The 27,459-nt window shown below is 49.4% G+C and overlaps 1 protein-coding gene across 1 annotated transcript in view; it reads right to left on the bottom strand.

Moving 5' to 3' along the window:
- LOC140396076 (3 beta-hydroxysteroid dehydrogenase type 7-like) overlaps window positions 1-21,667 on the bottom strand; it is a 174,441-nt gene extending 152,774 nt beyond the window's left edge. Inside the window, exon 1 of the mRNA XM_072484178.1 lies at window positions 20,861-21,667. Coding sequence (XP_072340279.1) covers window positions 20,861-21,017 — 157 coding nt within the window. The 5' untranslated portion in view covers window positions 21,018-21,667. The remainder of the gene's footprint in view (window positions 1-20,860) is intronic.
- Window positions 21,668-27,459: the final 5,792 nt, after the last annotated feature.

Raw genomic sequence — 27,459 nt, 5'->3', positions numbered from 1 at the left:
TAATACACACTCCCACACACACACACTCCCGCACACACACACACTCATACACACTCCCACGCACACACACACTCATACACTCTCCCACACACACTCCCGCACACACACACACTCATACACTCTCCCACACACACACACTCATACACACTCCCACACACACACACACTCATACACACTCCCACACACACACACACTCATACACTCTCCCACACACACACACACTCATACACACTCCCACGCACACACACTCACCCACACACACACACACACACTCATACACACTCCCACACACACACACACTCATTCACTCTCCCACACACACACACTCATACACACTCCAATACACACACACACACACTCATACACACTCCCACAAACACACACACTCATACACTCTCCCACACACACACACTCATACACACTCCCACACACACACACACTCATACACACTCCCGCACACACACACACTCATACACACTCCCACGCACACACACACTCATACACTCTCCCACACACACACACACTCATACACACTCCCACACACACACACACTCATACACTCTCCCACACACACACACTCATACACACTCCCACACACACACACACTCATACACACTCCCGCACACACACACACTCATACACACTCCCACGCACACACACACTCATACACACTCCCACACACACACACACTCATACACTCTCCCACACACACACACACTCATACACACTCCCGCACACACACACACTCATACACACTCCCACGCACACACACACTCATACACTCTCCCACAAACACACACACTCATACACACTCCCACACACACACACACTCATACACTCTCCCACACACACACACTCATACACACTCCCACACACACACACACTCATACACACTCCCGCACACACACACACTCATACACACTCCCACGCACACACACACTCATACACACTCCCACACACACACACACTCATACACTCTCCCACACACACACACTCATACACACTCCCACACACACACACACTCATACACACTCCCGCACACACACACACTCATACACACTCCCACGCACACACACACTCATACACACTCCCACACACACACACACTCATACACTCTCCCACACACACACCCTCATACACACTCCCACATACACACACACTCATACACACTCCCACACACACACACACTCATACACTCTCCCACACACACACACACTCCCGCACACACACACACACTCATACACTCTCCCCCACACACACACACTCATACACACTCCCGCACACACCCACACACTCATACACTCTCCCACACACACACACTCATACACACTCCCACACACACACACTCATACACTCTCCCACACACACACACTCATACACACTCCCACACACACACTCATATACTCTCCCACACACACACACACTCATACACACTCCCACACACACACTCCCACACACACACTCATACACTCTCCCACACACACACACACTCATACACACTCCCGCACACACACACACTCATACACTCTCCCACACACACACACACACTCATACACACTCCCGCACACACACACACTCATACACTCTCCCACACACACACACACACTCATACACACTCCCGCACACACACTCATACACTCTCCCACACACACACACACACACACTCATACACACTCCCACGCACACACATTCATGCACACTCCCACGCACACACACTCATACACACTCCCACACACACACACACTCATACACACTCCCACGCACACACACACTCATACACTCTCCCACACACACACACTCATACACACTCCCACGCACACACACTCATACACACTCCCACACACACACACACTCATACACTCTCCCACACACACACACACTCTTACACACTCCCACGCACACACACTCACCCACACACACACACACACACACACACTCATACACACTCCCACACACACACACACTCATACACTCTCCCACACACACACACTCATACACACTCCAATACACACACACACACTCATACTCACTCCCACACACACACACACTCATACACTCTCCCACACACACACACTAATACACACTCCCACACACACACACACTCATACACACTCCCGCACACACACACACTCATACACACTCCCACGCACACACACACTCATACACTCTCCCACACACACTCCCGCACACACACACACACTCATACACTCTCCCACACACACACACTCATACACACTCCCACACACACACACACTCATACACACTCCCACACACACACACACTCATACACTCTCCCACACACACACACACTCATACACACTCCCACGCACACACACTCACCCACACACACACACACACACACTCATACACACTCCCACACACACACACACTCATTCACTCTCCCACACACACACACTCATACACACTCCAATACACACACACACACACTCATACACACTCCCACACACACACACTCATACACTCTCCCACACACACACACTCATACACACTCCCACACACACACACTCTCATACACACTCCCGCACACACACACACTCATACACACTCCCGCACACACACACTCATACACTCTCCCACACACACACACACTCATACACACTCCCACACACACACACACACTCATACACTCTCCCACACACACACACTCATACACACTCCCACACACACACACACTCATACACACTCCCGCACACACACACACTCATACACACTCCCACGCACACACACACTGATACACACTCCCACACACACACACACTCATACACTCTCCCACACACACACACACTCATACACACTCCCGCACACACACACACTCATACACACTCCCACGCACACACACACTCATACACTCTCCCACACACACACACACTCATACACACTCCCACACACACACACACTCATACACTCTCCCACACACACACACTCATACACACTCCCACACACACACACACTCATACACACTCCCGCACACACACACACTCATACACACTCCCACGCACACACACACTCATACACACTCCCACACACACTCATACACTCTCCCACACACACACACACTCATACACTCTCCCACACACACACACACACTCCCGCACACACACACACACTCGTACACTCTCCCACACACACACACACTCATACACACTCCCGCACACCCACACACACTCATACACACTCCCACGCACACACACTCATACACACTCCCACACACACACACACTCATACACTCTCCCACACACACACACACTCATACACACTCCCACACACACACACACTCATACACTCTCCCACACACACACACACTCATACACACTCCCACACACACACACTCATACACTCTCCCACACACACACACACTCATACACACTCCCACACACACACACACTCATACACTCTCCCACACACACACACACACACTCATACACACTCCCACGCACACACACTCACCCACACACACACACACACTCCCGCACACACACACACACTCATACACACTCCCACGCACACACACTCATACACACTCCCGCACACCCACACACACTCATACACTCTCCCACACACACACACACTCATACACACTCCCACACACACACACACTCATACACACTCCCACGCACACACACTCATACACACTCCCACACACACACACACTCATACACTCTCCCACACACACACACACTCATACACACTCCCACGCACACACACTCACCCACACACACACACACACTCATACACACTCCCACACACACACACACTCATTCACTCTCCCACACACACACACTCATACACACTCCAATACACACACACACTCATACACACTCCCACGCACACACACTCATACACACTCCCGCACACACACACACTCACCCACACACACACACACACACTCATACACACTCCCACACACACACACACTCATACACACTCCCACACACACACACACTCATACACTCTCCCACACACACACACTCATACACACTCCCGCACACACACACACTCATACACACTCCCACGCACACACACACTCATACACTCTCCCACACACACACACACTCATACACACTCCCACACACATACACACTCATACACTCTCCCACACACACACACTCATACACACTCCCACACACACACACTCATACACACTCCCGCACACACACACACTCATACACACTCCCACGCACACACACTCATACACACTCCCACACACACACACACTCATACACACTCCCACGCACACACACTCATACACACTCCCACACACACACACACTCATACACACTCCCACACACACACACACTCATACACACTCCCGCACACACACACACTCGTACACTCTCCCACACACACTCATACACACTCCCGCACACACACACTCATACACACTCCCGCACACACACACACACACACTCATACACTCTCCTACACACACACACACACTCGCGCGCACACACTCATACACACTCCCGCGCACACACACACACACTCATACACTCTCCCGCACACACGCACACACTCATACACTCTCCCGCACACACGCACACACTCATACACTCTCCCGCAAACTTTTAAAAGCAGAACGGTAGCACAGTGGTTAGCACTGTGGCTTCACAGCTCCAGCGTCCCAGGTTCGATTCCTGGATGGGTCATTGTCTGTGTGGAGTCTACACGTTCTCCCCGTGTCTGCGTGGGTTTCCTCCGGGTGCTCCGGTTTCCTCCCACTAGTCCCGAAAGAGGTGCAGGTTAGTTGAATTGGCCATGCTAAATTGCCCTTAGTGTCCAAAAAAGGTTAGGTGGGGTTACGGGGATAGGGTGGAGGTGTCGGAGTAGGGTGGAGATGTAGGCTTAGGTAGGGTGCACTTTCCGAGGGCCGGTGCAGATTCGATGGGCCGAATGGCCTCCTTTTGCACTGTAAATTCTATGATTCTATGAAACACACTCTCTCGCACATACACTCTCTCGCATACACTATTACGACCCCCTGAGCAAGTGCGCGGTCAATACCAACCAGCTGACCCGGAGTCTCAACCTGAAATTAACCCTCCATTTTAAAAATAATACCCAAAGTCATCAGTCTCCGGCTGCCCAGTAATGACAGTCACCAGGTTTGTAAATATAAACAGAATTCATTTTTATCATCGTCAGTAACGATATTAAAATCGGCAACACTTACAACTGGTTAACTACTAACTGATTTTTAACAACACCCCCACCCCCCCCCCCCAATTACCTCACCCCACCCTCTACACACACACAGAAAAACAAACGTGATACAACCCCACACCAACTTTTCTTACTGGGTTCAATTCAATGATTCTCCAACATGTGCTGGATTTCTGCTTCTATCTCAGCCAGGTTCTGTGGGTTCAGTCAATATGGATGTTATTGTATCGGATTGGATCAGCCACATCTGCATCATGATCAGTCCGTGTCGTGCACCCCGGTGTGTCCCGACACTTCAACTGATATTTTTGCAGTGTCCCGAACAGATCTTTTTGCTATTCTTCTTCCAAATGGGCAAATTTAATCTCTAATTGTTCCAGGGTGTCACTCTGTGAACTGTCGACCTCTTCTCCAAACTCACTTTTCCCAATCTCTGCCCTCTTCACCGACTTCTTCCACGTGACAGATTTGCGTTTGATAAGGTTCCCCACGGTAGGCTATTGCAAAAAATACGGAGGCTGGGGATTGAGGGTGATTTAGAGATGTGGATCAGAAATTGGCTAGCTGAAAGAAGACAGAGGGTGGTGGTTGATGGGAAATGTTCAGAATGGAGTACAGTCACAAGTGGTGTACCACAAGGATCTGTTCTGGGGCCGTTGCTGTTTGTCATTTTTATCAATGACCTAGAGGAAGGCGCAGAAGGGTGGGTGAGTAAATTTGCAGACGATACTAAAGTCGGTGGTGTTGTCGACAGTGCGGAAGGATGTAGCAGGTTACAGAGGGATATAGATAAGCTGCAGAGCTGGGCTGAGAGGTGGCAAATGGAGTTTAATGTAGAGAAGTGTGAGGCGATTCACTTTGGAAGGAATAACAGGAATGCGGAATATTTGGCTAATGGTAAAGTTCTTGAAAGTGTGGATGAGCAGAGGGATCTAGGTGTCCATGTACATAGATCCCTGAAAGTTGCCACCCAGGTTGATAGGGTTGTGAAGAAGGCCTATGGAGTGTTGGCCTTTATTGGTAGAGGGATTGAGTTCCGGAGTCGGGAGGTCATGTTGCAGCTGTACAGAACTCTGGTACGGCCGCATTTGGAGTATTGCGTACAGTTCTGGTCACCGCATTATAGGAAGGACGTGGAGGCTTTGGAGCGGGTGCAGAGGAGATTTACCAGGATGTTGCCTGGTATGGAGGGAAAATCTTATGAGGAAAGGCTGATGGACTTGAGGTTGTTTTCGTTGGAGAGAAGAAGGTTAAGAGGAGACTTAATAGAGGCATACAAAATGATCAGGGGGTTGGATAGGGTGGACAGTGAGAGCCTTCTCCCACGGATGGATATGGCTGGCACGAGGGGACATAACTTTAAACTGAGGGGTAATAGATATAGGACAGAGGTCAGAGGTAGGTTCTTTACGCAAAGAGTAGTGAGGCCGTGGAATGCCCTACCTGCTACAGTGGTGAACTCGCCAACATTGAGGGCATTTAAAAGTTTATTGGATAAACATATGGATGATAATGGCATAGTGTAGGTTAGATGGCTTTTGTTTCGGTGCAACATCGTGGGCCGAAGGGCCTGTACTGCGCTGTATTGTTCTATGTTCTATGTGACACACTTATCCCTTCCTTTCCTCTTCCCTACAATGGTATTTCTTCAACATGTTTACAATAGGTCCTACGATCTGGAGTATCTGTCATCTACATATCTATTGGGCCAGCACGGTGGCACAGTGGTTAGCACTGCTGCCTCACAGCGGCAGCGACCCGGGTTCAATTCCAGCCACGGGTGACTGTCTTTGTGGAGTTTGCACTTTCTCCCCATATCTCCGTGGGTTTCCTCCGGGTGCTCCGGTTTCCTCCCACAGTCCAAAGATATGCAGGTTAGGTGGATTGGCCATGCAAAATTGCCCTTAGTGTCCAAAAGGTTGCGTGGGGTTACTGGGTTGTGGGGATTGGGTGGGGGCGTTGGCCTCATAGAATGACAGAATTTTACAGTGCAGAAGGAGGCCATTCGGCCCATTGAGTCTGCACCGGCCCTTGGAAAGAGCACCCTACCTAAGCCCACACCTTCACCCCATCCCTGTAACCCAGCAACCCCACCTAACCTTTATGGACACTAAGGGACAATTTTGCATGGTCAACCCACCTAACCAGCATTTCTTTGGACTGTGGGAGGAAACCGGAGCACCCGGAGGAAACCCACGCAGACACGGGGAGGATGTGCAGACTCATCACAGACAGTGACCCAAGCCAGGACTCAAACCTGGGACCCTGGAGCTGTGAAGCAACTGTGCTAACCACTGTGCTACCGTGCTACCCCCACACTGGGCTACCGTGCCAGACCCACTGGGCTACAGTGCCGCCCCCTATGGGCTACCATGCTCAGGCGTAGTTCGGGTGCTCTTTCCAAACCTGATGGGCCGAACAGCCTCTTTCTGCACGATCGGGATTCCTCTCTAATAGGTAAGTCGTCTGGGGTAGCATGCTGGTGCGGTGGTTAGCACTGCTGCCTCGCAGCACTGAGGAGCCAGGTACAATCCCGGCTCTGGGTCACTGTCTGTGTGGAGCTTGCACATTCTCTCCATGTCTGTGTGGGTCCCAGCCCCACAACACAAAAAGATATTCAGGGTAGGTGGATTGGCCACGCTAAATTGCCTCTTAATTGAAAAAAAAAGAATTGGGTACTCTTAAGTTTAAAAAATATACATTTAAAAAAAGGGTAAGTCACCTTACTCACCCTCCTAACTATCTTATAGGAGCCACTGCAATTCCCTTTCATAGGTTCACAACAATACCCAGTACCTCATCTGCAGTTGGAAAGTTCTGGAACTTATGTTTGTCATATTTTCATTGTTGCTCCTGTCATGTGAGGGTACCTTTAAGACATGGATGTTTAGGCAATGTACCTTTAAGAAAACAGTGATGTCAAATAGTGGATGGGGCTGAGCTCAGGTCAGCCATTTTGCAGGTTTTTAGTTTCAGTTTTGAAAAGAGCTGGGTGGGTGTCTGTGTTTTGCAGTGAGCTGGATCTCTGCCATGAAAGACTATCTCTGGATCATTTAGGTGATTTAAACTCATAATAGTGAAGCCTTTAACCTGATGTGATTCTGTTTAAAGGTGTTAAGTCTCTTGGAAGTTTGAAGGAACATTTTGAGGAATTATTTACTGTTGCAATATTTTCTGAGTTATCTTTGAAGTAAGGGGTGTTAAGAGATCCAATGTTTATTTAAGATGTTAAGTTGAGTTCATGGAATAAACAGTGTTTTGTGTTTAAAAACCCACGTGTCCATAATTGTAATCCCACACCTAGGGAACAAGCCGTGTGCTCGGAAAAACAACAAATACATTAAAGGGAGAGGTTGGTTGAACTCCATGATACATTTTGGGGTTCTGAAAACGCCTTGCCCATAACACTCCTGAAAACTTAAAATACTTTTGGGCTGCCTGACAAATTCAATCTTTCCAGAAACGTTGATTCGTAATCCAACATTGAGGAATCGTCCTGTTGTTTTAGAAGCTTTTCCAGGATTCATTACTTTGTTTTAGAAATTTATCTTTCATCAACTTTAATAGACCCTATATTTCATGGCCATAGGCCAACTCAAATGGGCTGAACTGTTCGGAGAATCGCTGGCGGCAAAAAGTAAAATAATCAAAACCCTTGTCCCAAATTCTTGGATATTCATGGGAATAGTCCTAATCATGGTTTGAGAGACTGATGATATGACTCCAAAGGGGGTTTGGAGGAGGGGGCGGGGTTTAGGGGAGGGGGCGGGGCGGCAGGGACAGGCTGATGAGTCGTGTGTGTGGATTCTGGGACGGGGGAATCAGGCTGGGCCATGTTATCCACTGGGAGGGGGGAAGATCTGGGGGGTGGGGTTGAGGGGGGAAGATCTGGGGAGGGTCAAAGGGGAGAGGTTGTGGAAGATCTGGGGACGTTGTGGGGGGGGGGGGAGATCTGGGGGGTGCTGGGGGGGTCGATGCTCTGGCAGGCATTGGGGGTAAGGTATGGGGAGGGTCAAGGGTGGAGGGGTCAGAGGGTTTTGAGGTAGATTTGATTGGGAGGAAGGGGTGTTCAGTAGGAGGGTGGGGTTTGGGGGTTGTTCAGGATAAAAGATGTGTTAGGGGGCGTTCGAGGGGGAGGAGGATGGGAGGGAGATGAGCAGGAGTGGATGGGGGGAGGGGAGTCAGGTGGAGGAGGGGCGTCAGGTGAGGGGATTAGAGAAAGGAGGGGGAGTGGACAGCACAGTAGCACAGTGGTTAGCACTGTGGCTTCACAGCTCCAGGGTCGCAGGTTTGATTCCCCGCTGGGTCACTGTCTGTGCGGAGTCTGCGCGTTCTCCCCGTGTCTGCGTGGGTTTACTCCGGGTGCTCCGGTTTCCTCCCACAGTCCAAAGGTGTGCAGTTTAGGTGGATTGGCCATGCTAAATTGCCCTTAGTGTCCAAAAAAGGTTAGAAGGGGTTATTGGGTTACGGGGATAGGGTGGAAGTGAGGGCTTAAGTGGGTCGGTGTAGATTCGATGGGCCGAATGGCCTCCTTCTGCACTGTATGTTCTATGTTCCCTGAGTTTGTGAGTGATCGGTGGTTGATGTTAATTGTTTGATACCGAAACTACAAGTCACGTCCTTGAAACGTTTGGACATAAATTTGGGACCCTGGTCAGATTGTACTTCCTGTGCCTGTGGTGTATCCAGACTTCCAGAAGGCGTTTGACAAGGGGCCGCATAAATGGCTGATTCAGAAGGTAAGATCATTGGGGATTGGAGGCGGAGTACTAGATTAGATTGAAGATTGGCTGATTGTCAGACAGCAGAGGGTCGGGGTAAATGAGTCCTTCTCTGGTTGGTGAATTGTAACTAGCGGGGTGCCGCAGGGTCAGTCCTCAGGCCTCAACAGTTTACAATCTATTGACATGATCTGCAAACAGGGACAGAGTAACACAGCAAAATTTGCTGACGACACTTGATGCGCGATCAATTACACTCAAGACAAAGTGATTTCATAACTGAAGACTTTAATCGACTAGAACTTGTTCCCCAGCAGCTTCGGTACAGAAAGTGAAGGCTGCTGGGACGACACCGGTTCTTATGACAGGCGGAGCTACGTATCAACAGCCAATGGTAAACTCCGAGGTTTAACCAATGGTCATCAGCCTCTTAGGTACAGCAATACCTGATAATACCACATTCACCCCCTGTTAAAAAAGAGTCCGGCGGGGGTGCTGGCCAGTGGTTACAATTGCATTTAACATGGTATGATCAGATATGGAGGTACCGTGATACCTCCTTACAGGGCTGTCGAGAATATTTACAAAGTGTTCGTTCACGGTTAAAGTCACAGCGAAGCAATCAGTCGATCGGGTGGCCTGATCGTCCATCTGGATCGTCTGGGCTTCGGTGGTGATTCCGGTGGGGGTCCAGGTGGTTGCTACTCCGGGAGCGTGGTTTCGGCCTCCCTGGCAGCTTCGTCACCCCTAGGTGGTGCTGTTGGGGCAAACGGTTGACACGGGGGGGCATCTGTAGGGGGCGTCAGTGGGTGGGCGGGCCTAGGCAGGAGCGGCGGGAGTACTGACCCTCCAGTGAGGTGCTGTGGGAGGGGTGGGGGTGGGGGTAATGGTCCGGGTGCACGTGGGGTTCCGGCGGGCGCCAGGCCCCATAGGGAGACCGTATCTTGCCGGCCGTCAGGGAACGCCACGTAGGCGTACTGGGGGTTAGCGTGCAGCAGGTGGACTCTCTCGACCAACGGGTCCGACTTGTGCGCCCGCACGTGCTTCCGAAGCAGGATGGTTTCGGGTGCTGCCAGCCAGGTTGGGAGCGATGTCCCGGAGGAGGACTTCCTGGGGAAAACAAGGAGACGTTCATGTGGTGTCTGATTTGTGGTTGTACAGAGCAGCGACCGGATGGCGTGGAGGCCCACCGGGAGGACTTCTTGCCAGCGGGAGACTGCAAGATTCCTGGACCGTAGAGCCAGTAGAACAGTCTTCCAGACCTCTCCGTTTCCCCGGGGGTTGTAACTGGTCGTCCTGCTTGAGGCAATGACCCTGCTGAGCAGGAATTGACGCAGTTCGTCGCTCATAAAGGAGGACCACCTATCGCTGTGTATGTATGTGGGGAAACCGAACAGTGTAAAGATACCCTGGAGGTCTTTGATAACGGTGGTTGTGGTCATGTCTGGACAGGGGATGGCGAATGGGAACCGGGAGTACTCGCCAATCACGTTAAGGAAGTACGTGTTGCGGTCGGTGGAGGGAGGGGGCCTTTGAAGTCCATGCTGAGGCGTTCAAAGGGACGGGAAGCCTTTATCAGGTGCGCCTTCTCTGGCCGGTAGAAGTGCGGTTTGCACTCCGCGCAGATTTGGCAGTCCCTGGTGACTGTCCTGATCTCCTCGATGGAGTAGGGCAGGTTGCGGGTCTTGATGAAGTGGAAGAAACGAATGACCCCCGGGTGGCAGAGGTCCTCGTGGAGGGCTCGGAGGCGGTCCACTTGTGCAGTGGCACAAGTGCCGCGGGATAGGGCATCAGGAGGCTCGTTCAGCTTCCCCGGATGGTACAAGATCTCGTAGTTGAAGGTGGAGAGTTCGATCCTCCACCGCAAGATCTTGTCGTTCTTAATCTTGCCCCGCTGTGCATTATCGAACATGAAAGCAACCGACCGTTGGTCCGTGAGGAGAGTGAATCTCCTGCCGGCCAGGTAATGCCTCCAATGTCGCACAGCTTCAACTATGGCTTGTGCCTCCTTTTCGTATACAGCCTTGCGGGGCCCCGGTATTGAGGATTATCGTGGAGGAGGTGTTGTTGTTTATCCTTACTGATTGTGGTCTGTGGGTCAGGAAGTCGAGGATCCAGTTTCGGAGGAGAAGCCAAGTGCTCGGTTTCGGAGTTTGGGTATGAGCTTGGCTGGGATTATGGTGTGGGTTTTGCGACCAGCACCTCCGGATCATGCACGTGTGTGTACATTTCTCATGGAGTGTGCACGACAGCTACATCCTGGGACACTTGGAGATCCCCGGCATCTTTGAGGGACCCCACAGGTTGACTGGTTGGGGGATAAAGAGTACCCACTGAGACCCTGGTTAATGCCACCTGTACGGAGGTGCGAGACCGAAGCGGAGACCCGATGTAATAATAACCTTTATTAGTGTCACAAATCGGCTTACATTAACACTGCAATGCAGTTACTGTGAAAATCCCCTAGTCGCCACATTCCGGCACCTGTTCGGTTACACAGAGGGAGAATTCAGAATGTCCAAATTACCTAACAGCACGTCTTTCGGGACTTGTGGGAGGAAACTGGAGCTCCCGGAGGAAACCCACGCAGACATGAGGAGAATGTGCAGACTCGGCACAGATAATGACCCAAGCCAGGAATTGAACATGGCGCTGTGAAGCAACAATGCTAACCGTTACACTACCATGCTGCCCGTTGGCTGGTACCTTTGACTTCAGTCTATAATGGACTACAGACTGATCAATGGTGAGTGATCAGTCAGGCAGGAGAAATTCGAGTCAAAGAGAGGGAGAGAGAGAGAGAACACACAGCCTCCCCATTCAGAGTCCAGAATCTTCCCCTTGCTGGGTCCTCTGAAAACCCCACCTGGCAGGACCCTGTCACTGTCTGTTGCCTGGCAGAATACTGTCCCTGGTCAAACCACTGGGCACCAGCCAACCAATTGTATCGAATCGTTCCAATCTCTCTGGTGCCAAAAAGTCTGAGCTCTTCTGTTCAAAATCTAAATCTTCAGAGAACTGTGTACTATTTTGCAGCTTTTGAGTCCCTCACATCCTGTCCGGTGTGTTTCCATTAAGGATCCATGGAGCAAAAATGATCGTGACAAAATAAAATACAAAATAAGAGAATCAACAAGAAGGGTCCTTACAACACTCATACACATGCTTACAACACTCACACACATGCTTACAACACTCATACACATGCTTACAACACTCACACACATGCTTACAACACTCATACACATGCTTACAACACTCACACACATGCTTACAACACTCATACACATGCTTACAACACTCATACACATGCTTACAACACTCACACACATGCTTACAACACTCATACACATGCTTACAACACTCACACACATGCTTACAACACTCATACACATGCTTACAACACTCACACACATGCTTACAACACTCATACACATGCTTACAACACTCACACACATGCTTACAACACTCATACACATGCTTACAACACTCACACACATGCTTACAACACTCATACACATGCTTACAACACTCACACACATGCTTACAACACTCATACACATGCTTACAACACTCATACACATGCTTACAACACTCACACACATGCTTACAACACTCACACACATGCTTACAACACTCACACACATGCTTACAACACTCATACACATGCTTACAACACTCATACACATGCTTACAACACTCATACACATGCTTACAACACTCATACACATGCTTACAACACTCACACACATGCTTACAACACTCACACACATGCTTACAACACTCATACACATGCTTACAACACTCACACACATGCTTACAACACTCACACACATGCTTACAACACTCACACACATGCTTACAACACTCACACACATGCTTACAACACTCACACACATGCTTACAACACTCACACACATGCTTACAACACTCACACACATGCTTACAACACTCACACACATGCTTACAACACTCATACACATGCTTACAACACTCACACACATGCTTACAACACTCACACACATGCTTACAACACTCACACACATGCTTACAACACTCACACACATGCTTACAACACACATACACATGCTTACAACACTCATACACATGCTTACAACACTCATACACATGCTTACAACACTCACACACATGCTTACAACACTCACACACATGCTTACAACACTCACACACATGCTTACAACACTCACACACATGCTTACAACACTCACACACATGCTTACAACACTCACACACATGCTTACAACACTCACACACATGCTTACAACACTCATACACATGCTTACAACACTCACACACATGCTTACAGCACTCACACACATGCTTACAGCACTCATACACATGCTTACAGCACTCATACACATGCTTACAGCACTCATACACATGCTTACAGCACTCATACACATGCTTACAGCACTCATACACATGCTTACAGCACTCATACACATGCTTACAGCACTCATACACATGCTTACAGCACTCATACACATGCTTACAACACTCATACACATGCTTACAACACTCATACACATGCTTACAACACTCATACACATGCTTACAACACTCATACACATGCTTACAACACTCATACACATGCTTACAACACTCATACACATGCTTACAACACTCACACACATGCTTACAACACTCACACACATGCTTACAACACTCACACACATGCTTACAACACTCACACACATGCTTACAACACTCACACACATGCTTACAACGCTCACACACATGCTTACAACGCTCACACACATGCTTACAACGCTCACACACATGCTTACAACGCTCACACACATGCTTACAACGCTCACACACATGCTTACAACGCTCACACACATGCTTACAACGCTCACACACATGCTTACAACGCTCACACACATGCTTACAACGCTCACACACATGCTTACAACGCTCACACACATGCTTACAACGCTCACACACATGCTTACAACGCTCACACACATGCTTACAACACTCACACACATGCTTACAACACTCACACACATGCTTACAACACTCACACACATGCTTACAACACTCACACACATGCTTACAACACTCACACACATGCTTACAACACTCATACACATGCTTACAACACTCATACACATGCTTACAACACTCATACACATGCTTACAACACTCATACACATGCTTACAACACTCATACACATGCTTACAACACTCATACACATGCTTACAACACTCATACACATGCTTACAACACTCATACACATGCTTACAACACTCATACACATGCTTACAACACATACACATGCTTACAACACTCATACACATGCTTACAACACTCATACACATGCTTACAACACTCATACACATGCTTACAACACTCATACACATGCTTACAACACTCATACACATGCTTACAACACCCATACACATGCTTACAACACCCATACACATGCTTACAACACTCATACACATGCTTACAACACTCATACACATGCTTACAACACTCATACACATGCTTACAACACTCATACACATGCTTACAACACTCATACACATGCTTACAACACTCATACACATGCTTACAACACTCATACACATGCTTACAACACTCATACACATGCTTACAACACATACACATGCTTACACCACTCATACACATGCTTACAACACTCATACACATGCTTACAACACTCACACACATGCTTACAACACTCACACACATGCTTACAACACTCACACACATGCTTACAACACTCACACACATGCTTACAACACTCACACACATGCTTACAACACTCATACACATGCTTACAACACTCATACACATGCTTACAACACTCATACACATGCTTACAACACTCATACACATGCTTACAACACTCATACACATGCTTACAACACTCACACACATGCTTACAACACTCACACACATGCTTACAACACTCATACACATGCTTACAACACTCATACACATGCTTACAACACTCATACACATGCTTACAACACTCATACACATGCTTACAACACTCATACACATGCTTACAACACTCATACACATGCTTACAACACTCACACACATGCTTACAACACTCACACACATGCTTACAACACTCATACACATGCTTACAACACTCATACACATGCTTACAACACTCATACACATGCTTACAACACTCATACACATGCTAACAACACTCATACACATGCTTACAACTCATACACATGCTTACAACACTCATACACATGCTTACAACACTCACACACATGCTTACAACACTCACACACATGCTTACAACACATACACATGCTTACAACACTCATACACATGCTTACAACACTCACACACATGCTTACAACACTCACACACATGCTTACAACACTCATACACATGCTTACAACACTCATACACATGCTTACAACACTCATACACATGCTTACAACACTCATACACATGCTTACAACACTCATACACATGCTTACAACACTCAACACATGCTTACAACACTCATACACATGCTTACAACACTCATACACATGCTTACAACACTCATACACATGCTTACAACACTCATACACATGCTTACAACACTCATACACATGCTTACAACACACACACATGCTTACAACACACACACATGCTTACAACACTCACACACATGCTTACAACACTCACACACATGCTTACAACACTCACACACATGCTTACAACACTCACACACATGCTTACAACACTCATACACATGCTTACAACACTCATACACATGCTTACAACACTCATACACATGCTTACAACACTCACACACATGCTTACAACACTCACACACATGCTTACAACACTCACACACATGCTTACAACACTCACACACATGCTTACAACACTCACACACATGCTTACAACACTCACACACATGCTTACAACACTCATACACATGCTTACAACACTCATACACATGCTTACAACACTCATACACATGCTTACAACACTCATACACATGCTTACAACACTCATACACATGCTTACAACACTCACACACATGCTTACAACACTCACACACATGCTTACAACACTCATACACATGCTTACAACACACACACATGCTTACAACACTCATACACATGCTTACAACACTCATACACATGCTTACAACACTCATACACATGCTTACAACACTCATACACATGCTTACAACACTCATACACATGCTTACAACACTCATACACATGCTTACAACACTCATACACATGCTTACAACACTCATACACATGCTTACAACACTCATACACATGCTTACAACACTCATACACATGCTTACAACACTCACACACATGCTTACAACACTCACACACATGCTTACAACACTCACACACATGCTTACAACACTCACACACATGCTTACAACGCTCACACACATGCTTACAACGCTCACACACATGCTTACAACGCTCACACACATGCTTACAACGCTCACACACATGCTTACAACACTCACACACATGCTTACAACACTCACACACATGCTTACAACACTCACACACATGCTTACAACACTCATACACATGCTTACAACACTCATACACATGCTTACAACACTCATACACATGCTTACAACACTCATACACATGCTTACAACACTCATACACATGCTTACAACACTCAGACACATGCTTACAACACTCAGACACATGCTTACAACACTCATACACATGCTTACAACACTCATACACATGCTTACAACACTCAGACACATGCTTACAACACTCAGACACATGCTTACAACACTCATACACATGCTTACAACACTCAGACACATGCTTACAACACTCATACACATGCTTACAACACTCAGACACATGCTTACAACACTCAGACACATGCTTACACAAAAACTCAAGCACACACAAACACACACATACATGCGCTCTCATGCGCACATAAAGACACACACACACAGAAACTCAAGACACTCATACAGACACAGACACACTCACAGATATACTCACAGACACTCACACACACAGACACAGACGCACTCACACACACACAGACAAACACACACACGCAATCACTCACACACAGACACCAACACACAAACACACTCACTTCCACACAGACACACACTCACACTCAGGCACACTCACTCAGACACTCACATAGACACACATTTCACTCACACACACACAAGCACACTCACAGTCACTCTCACACACACACACTCACACACACAGACACATAGACACACACACACACATACAGACGAGCACACACAGGCACTCACTCACACATAGACACCAACACACAGACACACACACACTCACTCAGACACTCACACAGACACACATTTCACTCACACTCAGGCACACTCACTCACAGACACAGGCAGTCAGCCATCTCACTCACAGACACATTCACTCACACAGACACACACACAGGCACACAGACACAGTCACACAGCCACTCACAAACACACACAGACACTCACTCACACACAGACACACACACACTCACACAGACACTCACACAGACACTCTCACACACATGCACAGGCACACACACAGACACTCACTCACTCACAGACACACACACAGACACACTCACACAGACACGCACACAGACACTCACAAACACACACAGACACTCACACATGCACAGACACACACACACCGACTCTCACTCACACACAGACACACACACAGACACACTCACTCAGACACGCCCACTCACACACAGACACACTCACTCAGACACACCCACTCACACACAGACACAGTCAGACACACACAGACACAGACACACATGCATCGGCACACTCACACTCAGACACACTCACATTCAGGCATACTCACACTCACTCAGACACACATCTCACTCTCACACTCAGGCACACAGACACACTCACACTCAGACACACTCACACATGAAATGACACACTCAGACACACTCACAATCAGACACACTCAGACCCAGTCACACATGAAATGACACACTCAGGCACACTCAGACACAGGCAGACAGACAGGCATCTCACTCACAGACACACTCACTCATACACAGCCACACTCACTCACACACAGACACACACACACTCACACACACAGACACTCACACAGACACCCTCACACACACACACACACAGGCACACACAGACACTCACTCACTCACAGACACACTCATACACAGACACACTCACTCACACACAGACACACACACAGACACACTCACACAGACACGCACACAGACACTCACAAACACACAGACACTCACACACGCACAGACACACACACACCGACTCTCACTCACACACACAGACTCTCACTCACACACAGACACACACACAGACACACTCACTCAGACACGCCCACTCACACACAGGCACACTCACTCAGACACACCCACTCACACACAGACACAGTCAGACACACACAGACACAGACACACATGCATCGGCACACTCACACTCAGGTACACTCACATTCAGGCATACTCACACTCACTCAGACACACACACACTCAGGCACACTCACATTTACACATGCATTGACACACTCAGCCACACTCACACTCAGGCACAATCACTCCCACACACACAGGCACACACACACACCCATCTCACTCACAGACACACTCACTCATACACAGACACACTCACTCACACATAGACACACACACACGGACACTCACAAACACACACAGGCACACTCACACACAGGCACACTCACACAGATACACACACAGGCACACTCACACAGACACACACACAGGCACACTCACACAGACACAGGCACAGGCACACTCACACAGACACACACACGCACAGGCAATCTCACACACACAGGCACACTCACACACAGGCACACTCACACAGATACACACACAGGCACACTCACACAGACACACACTCACACACACACAGGCACACTCACACACAGGCACACTCACACAGACACACACAGGCACACTCACACAGACACACACAGAGACACACACACACAGGCACACTCACACACACACACTCAGGCAAACTCACACACACAGGCACACTCACACAGACACACACACACAGACATTGACACACTCACACTCAGGCACACTCACACTCTGACTCTCTTTGATAGTGAGTTTTAGAGATTAAAATGATTCCCAATACTTTGAGTTAAGTAATTGCTCCTCATCCATGTATAAAATCGTTGTAATTTGTATTGTAATTTGCATACCAGATCTCCAGGCTGTAAACCGCGCATCAGAGGAAAACTTGTATTCTGCAGCTGTTCTGTAGAATTCAGAGAGAATATTGCCTGTTTCAATTAGGTCATTTCTCATTCGATGCCACTCTAGACGAGAGAATATAAGCCCAGGCTCACCTCCTACATTTAGGGTAAGAAAAAATGGTGGATCGCGAAGGTCGGCCGGCGTGGGTCGCGAAGGTCGGCCGGCGTGGGTCGCGAAGGTCGGCCGGCGTGGGTCGCGAAGGTCGGCCGGCGTGGGTCGCGAAGGTCGGCCGGCGTGGGTCGCGAAGGTCGGCCGGCGTGGGTCGCGAAGGTCGGCCGGCGTGGGTCGCGAAGGTCGGCCGGCGTGGGTCGCGAAGGTCGGCCGGCGTGGGTCGCGAAGGTCGGCCGGCGTGGGTCGCGAAGGTCGGCCGGCGTGGGTCGCGAAGGTCGGCCGGCGTGGGTCACGAAGGTCGGCCGGCGTGGGTCACGAAGGTCGGCCGGATGGTAAAAATGGGTCCTGGGCAAAAAGGTTAGAAAAACACAGCTCCGGATGGTGTGCATCAACCTGGTTAATTATCTGAAGCCTCGGGTATGACTTTAAATTCAGTATTCCTTGTCCTCGGTGTTGGGAATGTGATAGGAAGAACCTGCCGTTTGGCTGAAGGTTCACTGAGTTGGAATGACCTATGGGATTATCCTGGCTCTGGGAATGGGTTAAGCGACAAACGCTCCAGATAAGGATTTGTACATACCGGTGCTCCAGCGTTCCAGCTCTCTGTCCAGCTGCACGTCAAAGACCCGGATCTCGGAGATTCCCTCTTGCCGCTCGGCTAGCATCTTCACCAGGTGCCTGCCCAGGAATCCACAGCCCCCAGTCACCAGGTACACCTGCCCCTGGTGCCCAGCCATGCCCAATGTGGTCGAGTGTGAGTGTAACCCAGCACGCCCTGGCAACAGAATCACCCTAAAGTAAGCAGGTTTTCTCCTCCCCCTTCCTCCCAGCTCTGAACACTCTCTCACCGTCTCTCACCGTCTGTCTCTCTGTTTGTCTGTCTGTCTCTCTCATTCACTGTCCCTCTCTCACTCACTCTCTCTCACTGTCTCTCTCTCTCTCTCTGTCTGTCTCTCACACACTGTCTCTATGTCTCTCTCTCTCACTGTCTCTCTCTGTCTCTCTCTCTCACTGTCCCTCTGTCTCTCGCTCTCTCTCTGCCTGTCTCTCACTGTCTCTCTCTCTCTTTCTCTCACTGTCTTTCTCTGTCTCTCTCTCTCACTGTCTCTCTCTCTCTCACTGTCTCTCTCTCTCACTGTCCCTCTGTCTCTCGCTCTCTCTCTGCCTGTCTCTCACTGTCTCTCTCTCTTTCTCTCACTGTCTTTCTCTGTCTCTCTCTCTCACTGTCTCTCTCTCTCTCTCTCACTGTCTCTCTCTCTCTCTCTCTCCGTCTCTGTGTCTCTCTCTCTCTCTCTCACTGTCTCTCTCTCTCACTGTCTCTCTCTCTCTCTCTCACTGTTTCTCACTGCCTCTCTCTCTCACTGTCTCTCTCTCTCACTGTCTCTCTCCGTCTCTGTGTGTCTCTCTCTCTCTCTCTCACTTGTCATGATATTCAAACACACACATCATGATGGACACACCAACAGGCAAATCAGAGCACACAACACCACAACTAATCACAGACAAGAACACCAACCACATAAAAAGCACGAGCACGACACCTGGTGGTCAGTAGGTCTGGGGACAAAGAAACAAGAAAGAGCTGTTAAAACATCACAAGCAGGGAACCCCCACGTGCAGAGTGCAAAGACAAAACTGTACATAGTAAGTTTAAATAAAATAGCGTTGTACCATATACAACCGTGTTGGCTCATCTGTGTGTCAGAACACCCAACACCACATCACTGTCACTGTCTCTCTCTCTCTCACTCTCTCTCTCTCTCTCTCTCTCACTGTCCCTCTGTCTCTGCTGTCGTGTTGGGTGTTCTGGTCCACAAACAGGTCAACACGGCTGGAGATGGTGTAACAACTGAACTGTAATACCATACTGTAAGCTTGGTTACGTGCATTACCAGCTTATCTGTGGACCCTGTCCTATCACTATCTAGGTGAGGCACTCAGCTCATGGTGAATGTCTGGGAGGCAGGCTGTGAGCTCTGTGCTCTGAGCTGGCTGCTGCTAGAATGAGCAGGAACTCTCCTGTCCCCTGTCTTTATAGTGCGTGTGCTCTCACTGGTGATTGGCTGCGATGTTGTGTATGCTGATTGGTCCTACTGCATGTCCATCAGTGTGTCAGTGTGTGTGTGATTGCACCATGATATGCTGATATCATGACATCTGCCTCTCTCTCTGTCTCTCTCTCTCACTGTCCCTCTGTCTCTGCCTCTCTGTCTGTCTCTCTCTCTTTCACTGTCCCTCTGTCTCTCTCTTTCACTGTCCCTCTGTCTCTCTCTCACTGTCCCTCTGTCTCTGCCTCTCTGTCTGTCTCTTTCTCTTTCACTGTCCCTCTGTGTCTCTCTCTCACTGTCCCTCTGTCTCTCTCTCTCTCTCACTGTCTCTCTCTGTCTCTGCCTTTCCCTCTCTCTCTCTCACTGTCTCTCTCTGTCTCTGCCTCTCTCGCTCTCTTTCACTGTCCCTCTGTCTCTCTCTCTTTCTCTCACTGGCCCTCTGTCTCTGCCTCTCTCTCTCTCTCTGTCTCTCTCTCTCTCTGTCTCGATCTCTCTGCCTCTCTCTCTGCCTCTCTCGCTCTCTCTCTCTCATTGTCTCTCTCTCTCTCTTTCTCCCACTGTCTCTCTCTCTCTCTCTCTACCTTTCTCTCTCTCTCTCTCTCTCTCTCTATCTCACTGTCTGAGATACCCTCAATTACGACTCAGGAGAGGAGTTCGATAATAAAAATGCTTTAATTACCAGAGAACCAGACAGCTGCCGAGAAGTGTGCTCACTGCACGCTGCCCACTGAACGTAACCTTATATACAGCTTCCTGGGGGCGGAGCCGGAGGCGGAGTCCCCCAGCATTCCAAACCCGGTCTTAAAGGGGCCTACGCATTAAAGGTACATGTGTATACAGATTCATTCATCACATTCACCCCCTGTTTAAAAAAAACGCATAGTCCGTTGGGTGTGAAGTGGAATTACAAGTTCAGTCATTTGGGTGGTCTGATTGCCCGTGTCGACCTTCTCAGCTCCGGTGGCGGTGCGGCGGATACGGTCGTCCTCGGTGGGGGTATATCCGGGAGCACGGTTGGAGCAGGGGGGCTATCGGGGGTGACTCGGGTGATTGGTGCCGGCGCCGGCTGGGGGGCGCTGTCGAAGTCGACAGCCGGTGCGGGGAGGGGAGCGTCGGTGGAAGGGGGGGGCGTCGTGGGCGAGCCAGCGGGTGCCAGGTCTCGCAGGGAAACGGTGTCCTGCCTGCTGTCGGGGTGCTCGACGTAGGCGTATTGAGGGTTTGCGTGTAGTAGTTGGACCCGCTCGACCAGTAGATCTGTCTTATGGCTCCTCACGTGCCTCCGGAGTAGAACTGGTCCCGGATTCGTCAGCCATCGTGGAAGCGAGACCCCAGAGGTGGACTTCCTGGGGAAGACAAACAAACGGTTGTGAGGGGTCGTGTTCGTGGCCGTACAGAGGAGCGACCTAATGGAGTGTAGGGCATCGGGTAGGACCTCCTGCCAGCGGGCAATTGGGAGACTTCTTGACCATAGGGCTAGAAGACCAGCCTTCCAAACTGTCGCGTTCTCCCTCTCCACCTGCCCGTTTCCCCGCGGGTTATAGCTGGTCGTTCTGCTCGAGGCGATGCCCTTGTTGAGCAGATATCGACGCAGCTCATCGCTCATGAACGATGTACCCCGGTCGCTGTGGATATAAGCGGGGAAGCCAAACAGGGTGAAGATGCTGTGCGGTGCCTTGATTACGGAGGCCGATGTCATATTGGGGCAGGGAACGGCGAATGGGAAGCGGGAGAATTCGTCGATGACAGTGAGGAAGTAGGTGTTGTGGTTGGTAGACGGGAGGGGCCCTTTGAAGTCCACGCTTAGTTGCTCAAAGGGCCCAGAGGCCTTTACCAGGCGAGTCTTGTCTGGTCGATAGAAGCGCGGTTTACACTCCGCACAGATCTGGCAAGCCTTGTTCATGGCCTTGACCTCCTCACTGGAGTAAGGTAGGTTGTGGGACTTGATGAAATGGGCAAGCCGGGTGACCCCCGGGTGGCAGAGGTCATCGTGGATGGCCCACAGACGGTCTTTCTGCGCATTGGCGCACGTGCCGCGGGACAGGGCATCTGGGGACTCGTTGAGCTTCCCCGGACGTGTAGGTGGAGAGTTCGATCTTCCACCTCAGAATTTTATCATTCTTTATTTTGCCCCATTGCGTGTTATCGAACATAAAGGCGACCGACCGTTGGTCGGTGATGAGGGCGAACCTCCTACCGGCTGTGGTGTTGGGTGCTCTGGTGCACAGATGAGCCAACACAGTTGTATGTGGTACAACTCTATTTTATTATAACTCTTATAATACAGTTCGTTCTGGATACTCTGCACGTGCTGTCTCCCTGAGTGTGTTTGGCAATAGATGTGTCCTGGTTCTCCTCTGCAGCTAATACTGACCACCGGGGGTCGTGTCTGTGCTTTTATATCTTTCTGTCATTGGTTGTGGTGTTGTGTGTTCTGATTTGTCTGTTGGTGTGTCTATCATGATGTGTGTGTTTGAATATCATGACATCCCCCCTTTTTACAAAGATATGTGCCTACGTGGTTATAAATATAATTGTGTCGTGAGTGCATCGAAGAGTGTGTGTGTGTGTTATGTACAGCGTGTGTATATGACGTAACTATTTACATGGGGCGATGTCGGGTGCGTCACACTAACAAGGTTGTACCATAACAAAACTTGGATGCGAGAGAAAAAAAACAAAACTTGAACATTGGTCTGGTCAGACGATATCTGGAACAATAAACAACAACAGGTTATAATACAGAAGTGTTTGACTTTTTGAACGTATGAACAGCGTTATAAGTCCAGTCTAATGGGTGACCGCCTCAAGAATGGGCTGGTCCTCAAGCCGGTTCAGCTGTGGAGATTCGGGTTCACACTGGTTCACCTTGGACTGTTGGAGGTGATGCTGTTGCCGAAGTCTCTACTTTACCATTTGTTGTACTTCGTGCAGTGCTTGTTTTTTTCATTCGTGCAAATATAACATTCAACATCTTTGTTAGTGGTGCCTTGGCTGTGGTGTGGTTCTGGTGGCGATGGAAGGGGCATGATCCGTGGCATCTCCACAAAGTCATCCTTGGGAACCAGTGGAGGATCCGGCGTGTGCGTACGGTTCAGTTGCGAGCATGGAAGGCGGCGCAAAGCTCGCTGATTGCGCCTACGCACCAATCCATCCGCCCTGCATGCCAGGAACAAGGTGGAGTCTTTTTCTTTTTATGTTTGTGGTGGACGGCATCTTATAGCCGATGGGTCGTTGCCATCGAAGTAGCACCATCACTAATATCATGCAAGGCGATGACTGTGCCAGATGTGGAAGTTGGCCGAGACCGTGTACGCTGGTTCCGGCCACCTGCTGTGCCGGAAGGGCGACTCCGCAGAGAAACGTCGAAGCATGTCGCCTTGGAGAGAGAATTGTTGCTCGCATCAACGTCTGGCGATGGCGCGAATTGGTGTGTCCATCTTGGACCGCCGGTGCTGGTTGCCACTGCCGACCCAGTGGGACTGCCACGCGATCCATTCCCTGTCGCCGTGGCATCCGCCGTCACCCTGAGCGTGCCATCACCGAGGCCGCGACACCGCCTGTCCGGAGCAAGGTCTGGCGTGCGCGAATCAGAGTCGGCGCTTGGCTGCTCCCCATCTGGAGTCCGGTCTGCCTTCCGTCGATGCCCCCCGTCCGGAGTCCCAACAGGTTCACTGGAGGCAGCCGAGATTCCCTGAAGCTGCACTTCTGGAGTCGGAACATGCAGGAATGCACCAACCAGTGGAGAGGGTCGAGCCATCGAGGGTGGAAGCGGTGCGCCGCCACCGCAGTCGTCAGTGGTCCCACCGTGATCGTCGAGTGCCTCGGTACGCACTAGGCGAGGTCTGTCACCTTGCACCTTTTGCATGGGAAGTGGGATGCTGTCGTCACTCGTCTCACATCCCGTGGATAGATCCTCATTAGCAGCTTGCTGTTCACTAGGGTTGGGTAAATTGTCAGAGTTTTCATCTGGTGGTGCACACCATGTCGGTGGACTGTCATTGTCTTGCCGTTGTCCTTCATTTGGGCTTTTCTTCTTTGGAATTTTAAATCTTCCCCCAGACATTGCAGAACCTTGTTTATTACCCCCAAATTCTCCCATAGGTATGATCTCGAATATAGGATCCAATGTTTCTATCGACATTGTACTATTTTCCAAAGAACATTCCGTTTCACTTTTCTTCTCAGGTGCCTCATATGTATCTTTGTCTAATGTACATGCCTTCATGGTCTCTGGGTCTGATTTTGCTGGGACTGGCATGGTCACAGTCTCTCTTTTACTGTTCTCAATTGCCCACATTATACTCCCCATACATAACTGCTTAATCACTGGGGTTAGTGTGGTACAATGGATAATCGGGTCGACCTTATCTGCATCTTCACCATTAGTGGAAAGCACACTTGGTTCACTTGAAACTGCTGTGGGTTTTAAATTCGTTATCTGGCTACTCGATGTCGGTGTCCTCAGGATTCTTGCTCCAATGTTCTGCTCAATAATCAGTGGAGCGTGTATAGGTTCAATGCAATTAATGTTCCCCTCAAGGTTTGAAGAGTCATTACTGACTAACTGCTGGTCTCCGAAGTTGGGATTTTGCGGTGTTGTGTTGAAGGGAGACATTTGTCCCTGCTGTAGATATGATTCAGGTTGTGTTATTTCCATTACCTGAGGATCAATGTCTTGTCCATTTTTTCGATCCGTACTAAAACACTGGCAATTCTCAGTCTGCTCCTTGCAAGTTAAACATTCAATTAATTTCGTTAGCAAATCCTCAGCATCCTTCTGTGGCCGTGCAGCATTATTAATCTCTGTTCGGCTATAATGATCCTGAAGGTCAGCGCATAAACCTTTTTTCTTCGGGCTTGGACGAGGCGATTCCTTTGGCTTGTCTTCAGTTGGGCTTGAACAGTCTTCAGCGCTGTGCCCTTCATTGTAGCATGAGAGACCGTCATGTTCATGCTGCTGTGTAGTGGAGCATGGTAGGCTGTTATAGCCTTCTTGCTGTTCACGTGAGCATGGCAGACTTGCATCGTCTGCCGCTGGTTGGTCAGGAGAGGTTGCTAGACCCTCATGGTCTTGTTCCTGCAAGGACTGCGCTCTGGAGTCTTGCGTTCCTTCCATCGTGGAGTCCGTCCA

The sequence above is a fragment of the Scyliorhinus torazame genome, chromosome 19, assembly GCF_047496885.1.
Source record: "Scyliorhinus torazame isolate Kashiwa2021f chromosome 19, sScyTor2.1, whole genome shotgun sequence".
NCBI classification, from domain to species: Eukaryota; Metazoa; Chordata; class Chondrichthyes; order Carcharhiniformes; family Scyliorhinidae; genus Scyliorhinus; species Scyliorhinus torazame.
The sequence above is the reverse complement of the archived record's forward strand: the minus strand, read 5'-3'. Positions and strand labels throughout refer to the sequence as shown.